This window comes from Marmota flaviventris, chromosome 17 (assembly GCF_047511675.1).
Source record: "Marmota flaviventris isolate mMarFla1 chromosome 17, mMarFla1.hap1, whole genome shotgun sequence".
Classification (NCBI taxonomy): Eukaryota; Metazoa; Chordata; class Mammalia; order Rodentia; family Sciuridae; genus Marmota; species Marmota flaviventris.
This window is the reverse complement of record NC_092514.1, coordinates 24,829,443-24,837,845: the sequence shown is the minus strand read 5'-3', so window position 1 is coordinate 24,837,845 and position 8,403 is coordinate 24,829,443. Positions and strand designations below refer to the sequence as shown.

At 52.8% G+C, this 8,403-nt stretch overlaps 1 protein-coding gene across 3 annotated transcripts; it reads left to right on the top strand.

Annotated features, from left to right (window-relative positions):
* The first annotated feature begins 730 nt into the window (after window positions 1-730).
* Window positions 731-8,403, top strand: Alox15b (arachidonate 15-lipoxygenase type B). 3 transcript variants are annotated; one of them, XM_027946772.2, is made up of 14 exons: window positions 731-877; window positions 966-1,191; window positions 1,409-1,490; window positions 3,206-3,328; window positions 3,610-3,713; window positions 4,906-5,078; window positions 5,298-5,444; window positions 5,537-5,740; window positions 6,713-6,799; window positions 6,940-7,109; window positions 7,271-7,392; window positions 7,490-7,590; window positions 7,669-7,839; window positions 8,224-8,403. In XM_027946772.2, exons 1-14 carry the CDS (start codon window positions 731-733, stop codon window positions 8,401-8,403), a joined length of 2,037 nt encoding a protein of 678 aa, XP_027802573.2. The 3 variants fall into 3 exon arrangements, with proteins under 3 accessions (XP_027802573.2, XP_027802574.2, XP_027802575.2); XM_027946773.2 differs by lacking the exon at window positions 6,713-6,799; XM_027946774.2 differs by lacking the exons at window positions 6,713-6,799; window positions 7,271-7,392 and having other exon boundaries at window positions 6,940-7,095; window positions 7,489-7,590.

Below are 8,403 nucleotides of genomic sequence, written 5' to 3'. Positions count from 1 at the left end.
ATTTGTTTGATTTTCTTCAAAACATTCATCATTATCTGAAATTCTAGTATGTACAATATTTTTTAGTTTTAGGTGGACACAATATCTTTATTTTACATTTATGTGATGCTGAGGTTCGAACCCAGGGCCTCATGCATGCTAGGCAAGCACTCTACTACTGAGCCACAATCCCAGCCCTCTTACAGCTGTTTTTAATCTGCATCAGGGCCAAGATTGGGTCTTCTTTGGGCCTGTAGACACCTAATTTAGTCCCTGGAATAGTTGGTTCTCAAAATCAGTCACTGAAGCAAATAAAAGAATACATATAGTTCAAGAAGAGTTGTAGGAAGCCAAGAGGAGGGCATGCGCAGACTTTTAAAGTTAAGACGGCAAGAAAGAATGTACCCTCCCCATCCCTGCTCCGTTTCAATTCTGGACAGCTGCCATCACCGAAAGATCCTGTTCCCCAAATCTCAGGATGCCCAGTCCCTCCCTGTCCCACCTCTGTGGATTCCCCTGCTCAACCCATTTCCCTCTGGGTCAGGTTCCAGCATCAACCCCGCCCCTCCCCGCCTAATCCAGTCATGCTCTTTAGGGCGGAGAAGTGGCCCCATGGGCCATTGGAGACTTGGCAACAACCAGATTTGCCTAAATAGGGCCCAGCCAGGTAGAGGCAGAGCATTGCTTCCACGGTGAGCCATCCAGCTCTGCAGTTGTGCACGCAGTAGAGATGCAGGCTCGGGCTGGCACCATGGCCAAGTTTAGGATAAGAGTATCCACTGGGAAAGCCTGCGGGGCTGGCACGTGGGATAAAGTATCTGTCTGCATCGTGGGGAGGCGGGGAGAGAGCCCCCTGCTGCCCCTGGACCACCTAGGCAAGGAGTTCACTGCGGGCGCTGTGAGTGCGTGGTGGGTGGGCAGAGGTGGAGATGGAGCGGGGAGAGCAGGAGGCACTACCCTTCCTCATACTAAACCTACTAAACTAGGAGGAGGACTTCGAGGTGACGCTCCCCCACGACGTGGGCCCAGTGCTGCTGCTGCACGTGCACAAGGCACCCCTTGCGCTGCCTCGCCCACTTGGACCCTTGGCCCCCGACGACGCCTGGTTCTGCCGCTGGTTCCAGCTGGAGCCACCAGGAGGCATCCCACTCCGCTTCCCCTGCTATCAGTGGCTGGAGGGAGCAGGGGACCTGTTGCTACGAGAAGGGGCAGGTGAAGAGGCGGGGGGGGGGGGAGGGGGGGTGCTGGTGTTGAGGGAAGGGCAAGGGGATCGTTGCAGCAGAACATGGTGGGGGCGGTGGGCAAGGGGAAGTGGCAGCCCGGCTTGGGAGAAAAATGGGGGAAAGGGACCTGGTGGAGGGTGGCAACAGTGGAGGAGAGGGTGGCTGAGATCCAAGATAGGAGGGTTTCTCCTTCCCGTCTTCTACAGCCAAGGTCTCCTGGGCGGACCACCATTCTATCCTCCGGCGACAACGCCAGGAGGAGCTCCAGTCCAGGCAGCGGATGTACCGGTGAGGAGAGAGCTACTGTTTCAGGGAGGGGACACTTAAGGGATGAGGGACAGCCTGGAATCGCTGTTGACGACACAGACTAATACCCCTGTCTTGTCCTCTCCTATGAAAGCTGCTTCTGGAACCAGCAGCATCTGCATCACCCAGGCACCTGTTAGAAAAGCAAATTCTCAGGCACCTCCTTCCTCTGACTTGGACTTTTCGTGGGGTGGGGGGTGGGCAACAATTTTTGTCTCACAAGTCTTTCAGACGACTGGTGCCCCCTGAAGTTTGAAAATCACTCCTGTAAAAGCCATACCCTTGTATGCTTGTCCCCTACCCTGGGGCTTTTACACATCGGCTTGTATCCCTCCAGAAATGTGGGTAGAACCAGAAACACACCACACAAGCCCCAGGAGATCCATGCCATCCATGAGCTTGTTAGAAAATGCAGGCTCTTGGCTGGGATTATAGCTCAGTGGTAGAAGCTTGAGTAGTATGTGTGAGGCACTGGGTTCGATTCTCAGCATCACATATAAATAAACAAAGGTTCATCAACAACTAATAAATATATATATATATTGTAATGCAGCCTCTTGAACCTAGCTCAGACCTACTACGTTAGCACCTACAGTTTACCAAGATCCTGGGGTGAATCACACACACTTTAAAATCTGAGAAGTAGGGTTTGGCCACCACCTGGTGGCAGTATGCTTTAATTGCAAATTGTTCTTTGAAGTTGAAAGCTCAATTTTTGAATAAACCAAAGAATGAATGAGTGACAGAAGGACTGGCTGGAGGGGTCCTCAGTTTTCTGGAACATGATTTTACCAGATCACTCAAAGGTTTTTGGCTGTGTGATTTGCTTGATAATGAGCTTTAGAGACGCCTCAGACCAAGGCAGAGTAAGTTACTGCAACTCCCACAAGCTGTGAAGGCTGAAGTGCTTCTCTATAGGATGCCTGCCAAGGGTAACTGAAACCCCAGGAACAGCCCCAGCTTCATGACTACCTTCCCTCGACAAGATGCATCTGTGTTAGTAAGAGTTGTGTGCTTGCATGAAGAGAAACCGACTCCAACTAGCAGTCAGATAAAGAGAGAATTTGTCAACAGGACACAGGGGTGGTTACAGAAGTAGGGGCAAGAGGGTTGCCAGATTTTGGGCCAAAAATCAAGGCAACTCCCTCCCAGATGCTCCCCTCCCTCCTTCTCTCTCTCTTCCTCCCACTCTCTCCCTCCCTCCCTCTCTCCCTCCCTTTCTCTCTCTCCCTCCCTCCCTCTCTCCCTCCCTCCCTCTCTCTGCCTCCCTCCCCCCCAAATTCTCTCTCTTCTCTTTCTCATCTCTCTTTCAGCTTTCTCTGTTTCCCAGTCCACACAGTGGGATATGACCATAGCTGACAATCCCTATATACACGCTGTAATGTAATCTAGATAGCCACAGAGAGATGACCTTTCTGGCTCTGCCCCAATCTCAAATTCCCTAGGAAGGACTCTGATTGGCCTAGCTCTGCTCAGATGCTCAACTCTAGACCATTCAACTGTGAGCAGGGAGAAATCTCACTGGGAATATGCAGCTCCCTTGAGCCTTGTGGTCCAAGGAGAAGGGCAGATCTCAGGAAGGTCCTTGCTTGCAAAAGGTGGCTGGCTTAACCAGGACCCACAAGGGGACTTCCTCTGCCCTAGTCCAGGGGCTTCCTGAAGTCTCCTAATGATCACCTGCCTGTTCCACCCTTTAGCTGGAAGACTTACAGCCCAGGTTGGCCTCACTGCCTTGACCAGGCGACTGCGAAAGACCTGGACCTCAACGTCAAGTACTCTATAGTCAAGAACACCAAATTCTACATGAAAGGCAGCTCTGCGTGAGGATGCCCACCCTTTCCTACATTGGCTTAGATGCCCTACCACCCCTGCCTTCTGCCCTCCCCTACTCAGCTCCTCTGCCATTGGTGATATGGGTCACACAGCTTCCTGCCCACTACCACTTCCCATAGGCAGTGACTACCTTAGGGGCATTGACCACCTCTGAGTCTCATCCTAAACCTGAAAGCTGGTTTAGGATTCTAGAAAGGATAAGGCCAGGTGACTGGGGAGGGTCTTCCAGGGTCTCTTGCTCCCTCCCATCCCTCACATCCTCTGGTAGTTTTGCAGAGCTAAAAATCAAGGGACTTCTGGACCGCACAGGGCTCTGGAGGAGTCTGAGGGAGATGAGAAGGATGTTCAGCTTCCGGAAGAGTCCAGCAGCTGGTGAGGAACTTGGCACAGGGCTCCTGACCTCTTCCCAGGACATCAGCTCCCAAGACTGTTAGGAATCTGAGAAAACCAAATGCCAGTTCTCTGTGGGACTCTGTCCCTTCCTAGACCTTATGTTTCCCCATAGAGATAAAAAGAGAATGTGGACTTTGGGGGATCCCTGATGTGCTGATACAACAGGCATTTCTAGAGCTACTACCCATCAGACACTGGCTTGGGGCTGTGGACATAGAACTGGTGGATATTAATTAGACTCAAAAGCAAATCATTAGGGTCATTTGTGAGACATGACCCTTATCTCCAAGAGTATGTAAAAGGGGGACCCACCCTGGCTTGAAGGGGGGCTTTGCTCTCTCAAGAGGGTTGAGTAGGCATTCACAGTGCCAAGGATGGGGTGTGGAGCGGAGAGCTCTCTACGGCCAAGGGAAGGGCTTGGAGATGGAAGGATCAGAGGGAACAAAATCACTGCTGTGGCCAAAGGAGATTGAATGAGGGAAGGAAGGTCAGAGAGGAGCCTGGAGAGGCAGCCAGGGCCCAGATGGTGCAGGACTGTGTGGGCCATGACAGGATTTGTGCCTTTCCACAGTTCAGTGTGAGACTATCGAGTTGTGGCCAGGTAGGGACTAATATGGCCAGATGTGCTATGTGGGGGTGGTTGGGGGTCAGAGTGGAAGCAGGAGGATCAGCTGAGTCTCTGGCTAAGGTCAGCAGAGGATAATGGCCTCAGCAAGGCAGTGGCAGTAGGAACTGAGTGGACAGGTGGGCCAAAAGGTCCTGAGGATGGAAAAATCAAAGGGACTTGATGGGAGGAAGCGGAGGGGACTGCCAAGAGAGATCCTGGACTCTGCCACAGACAACCAGGTAGATGGAGTTGCCATTCCCCAGGATGCTAGGCAGTGGGAGGGTCCAGAGTTGGAGAAGAACCTATGTTCTATCTTTGATATTTTGTAATTGAAGCTGGCAAGTCATCCCAGAGAATGTCAGGCAGATGGGGAACAGTGGGATGGGCACTAAGATTTTCTGTTTGGTGAATGGGCAGGAACTGGTGCCAAGGGGCCAGGAGAGGTCACCCTGAGAAAACTGTAGGTTGCTCATGATGAATTACAAAGGGAACTCGACTGTAAGGTCAGGAGGAAACCTCATGGCGCTGGGGTGACTGGTCCCTGTGTCCCCCATCCCCATGCAGAATATGTGTTTGAGCACTGGCAGGATGACACCTTCTTCGCCTCCCAGTTCCTGAATGGCCTCAACCCTGTCCTGATCCACCGCTGTCGCAGCCTCCCAAAGAACTTCCCAGTCACCGATGACATGGTGGCCCCAATACTGGGCCCTGGGACTAGTCTGCAGGCTGAGCTGGAGGTGGGGCCCAGAGCCTAAGCTCTGCCAGCCCCATCTCAGTGCCTTCAGGCCTGTCCCCTGCTGGAGAGGGAGGGGTACACTCACATTTGTTCTTGCATGCCTAGAAACATCCTCTCCCAAAACACACTCCTCTCCTAGCCCTAAATCTTCTCCCTGCTTCCTACCCCTCATTCTTTAGAAAACCAAGTGTTAGCCCCAGCTCCCCTTCTCTCTCCACAGAAGGGCTCCCTGTTTTTGGTAGATCACGGCATCCTCTCCGGTGTCAGTACCAATGTCATCAATGGAAAGCCTCAGTTCTCCGCAGCCCCAATGACCCTGCTATACCAGAGCCCAGGGAATGGGCCTCTGCTGCCCCTTGCCATTCAGGTCTGTACCTGGGGATAGAGAAGGGCAGGTCCCACCATCGCAGACAGACACTCATTGCTGCCTCTTTCCTCGCTGCTTTCCCCACCCCCCAGCTCAGCCAGACCCCCGGTCCCAACAACCCCATCTTCTTACCTACTGATGATAAGTGGGACTGGCTGCTGGCCAAGACCTGGGTGCGCAATGCTGAGTTCTCTGTCCACGAGGCCCTCACACATCTACTGCATGTGCACCTACTGCCTGAGGTCTTCACCCTGGCCACACTGCGCCAACTGCCCTCCTGCCACCCTCTCTTCAAGGTTAGTAACTCATCAGGGTGGCCCAGACTGTGTCCCAAGCCTATAGGTCCCTGCACCTTGTCCTGCCCCTTGCAGTGCTTCTTCTGAGTGGCCTTTGCTCAGGCATTCCTTTCTTCCCAAGCTGGGATGCAGAGGTCCCATCCCACTTCAGCAGTGTCTCTCTGCATAGTCCTTCTGGGAATCTCCTTCTAGGAAAACCCTGAGCCAGGGCAAAGTGGATGCCATGCCTCAGAGAGGCTCTCTTCTCAAAGCAGATCAGATGAGATCACCAGAGAAGCCCCAGACCCAGGAAAGGGGCTGGCAGAAGCCAAAGTGAGAACATCGCTTTGAGGGACCAGCAGGTTTTCTGCAGGTTATTCCAAGGCTATTCTCTCAGGTTGTTGTGTAGGTCCCCTGAGCCTTGCTGAGCCTTCAGATGACATAAATCTGTTTCCTCCATGGACCTGAAGCATCTCCTCTGAGATTTCCTCCTCCCAAAGCGGCACAGACTCTATTCCCACTGAGATGATATTCTGGGCCCCAGACGCAGACCCTGCTCTGTTCTAGTCAATCCAGGCTGTTTTTTTTTTTTTTTTTTTTTTTTTTTCTGACTATATGCAGTTTTCTAGCATTGGCACTCAGAAATAGGCTCTGGGGGACAGTTCTATATTGTCAGGCCTTTGGTGCTTCTCCTGCCCCGGGCATAGGAAACCACAGGCTGCCAGAACTGGAAGCTCACAGGGCTCGTCCAAATCAGAATGCTCATTTGATAAAATGATCTGGTGCTCAGAGAGAGGAAGGATGCTACTTGGAGGCCTAGAAAAAGATGCTAAGGAGATTCTGCTTTGGTGTCTGGGTCTGGAGCACTGACCCCTATGTCAAGCTGCCCCCTCTAGTCCCTGTAGTCTCTTTCTCAGTGACTTATTTAGTGGGTACCTCTGTGGGGCAGTTCTGGGGCCTTCTGCAGCTCTGCCCTCTCCTTCCCCTTACCAGTTGCTGATTCCACACACACGGTATACCTTGTATATCAACACGCTTGCCCGTGAGCTGCTCATCGCCCCTGGCCAGGTGGTAGACAGGGTAAGAACTGCCTTCGGATGTTTCTTCAATTGGAAGAATCAAGGGTTCTGGGGTGGGAGTGGCCCTGACTTTCCAGTATCAGGGCTGCCTCCTGCTTCTGGAGCCAAAAAGTCCTAGTGCTCAGGAGCCCTGTCTCTCAGTCCACAGGCCTTGGCATTGGAGGCTTCTCTGAGCTGATACAAAGGAATATGGAGCAGCTGAGCTACTCTGTGCTGTGTCTGCCCGAAGATATCCGGGCCCGAGGAGTTGAAGACATCCCAAACTACTACTACCGGGATGATGGGATGCAGATCTGGGGGGCAGTGGAGCGGTGAGGGGCTATTCCCAGGGAACCAGGGGACAGGAAAAGCAGGAAGACTAGAAAAGAGAGGGAGGGTCCAGAGAAGCCAAGACATGAATGACACTGGGCAGGGTGCTTCTTAGGGTAAGAGGAACTTCTCAGAGAGGAACTGAACCTGGTGCCTCTTGCAGCTTCGTCTCTGAAATTGTGGGCATTTACTACCCAAGCGATGCATCTGTCCGAGATGACCAAGAACTCCAAGCCTGGGTGAGGGAGATATTCTCCAAGGGCTTCCTAGACCGGGAGAGCTCAGGTATGGGGCCCCCAACCCCTAGACCCTACCCTCTGGCCTCTGCAGGGAGGTCCTCAGGACCCTAGCAGCCCCAGCTCCAGCTCAGCTGTCCCCACAGGTGTGCCCTCCTCACTGGACACCCAGGAAGCTCTGGTGCGATATGTCACCATGGTGATATTCACTTGTTCAGCCCAGCACTCAGCCGTCAGTGCAGGCCAGGTAAGGGAAGATCAGTACAAGGGGTGACAGGATGAAGGGTGGGGGCTCCTCCACCTTATTCTCCCTCTCCCTCTTCAGTTTGACTCCAGTGTTTGGATGCCCAACCTGCCGCCCACTATGCAGCTGCCTCCACCCACTTCCAAAGGCCAGGCACAGCCTGAGGGTTTCATAGCCACCCTTCCACCAGTCAATGCCACATGTGATATCATCATTGCCCTCTGGTTGCTGAGTCGGGAGCCTGGAGACCAAGTGAGTATGGGCATAGAGGACGGTGTTGTGTTTATCTTCCCTGGCACAGACCCAATTGTGCCATCAAGAGCTGGGTTCCTTCACCCCACAGAACCTCCCCCAGTGGGACACACAAGCTTTGAGCACCTCACAATGTAGGATAAGTGGCCAAATGAGATGATGTATAGAGTCACCCTTAGCTTCAAAGGCAATATGTTCCTTTAAAACTTTAAAAATTCCCAAGAGCTTCCTGCAGATATCATCACTTAATAAGAAGGATTAAGGGGAGGGGTGTGGATGAGATTCAGTGGGGACTGGGGCCAGAACAAGCTAAGGTGGGTCACAGGTTCTCAGGAGATGGGGACCTTGGCAGCTTCCTCACCCAACCTTGTGGTTGGTCTCCAGAGGCCCCTGGGCACCTATCCAGATGAACACTTCACAGAAGAGGCCCCACAGAGGAGTATTGCCGCCTTCCAGAACCACCTAACCCAGATCTCAAGGGACATTAAGGAGCGGAACCAGAAGTTGGCATTGCCTTACCCCTACCTGGACCCTTCCCTCATTGAGAACAGCGTCTCCATCTAA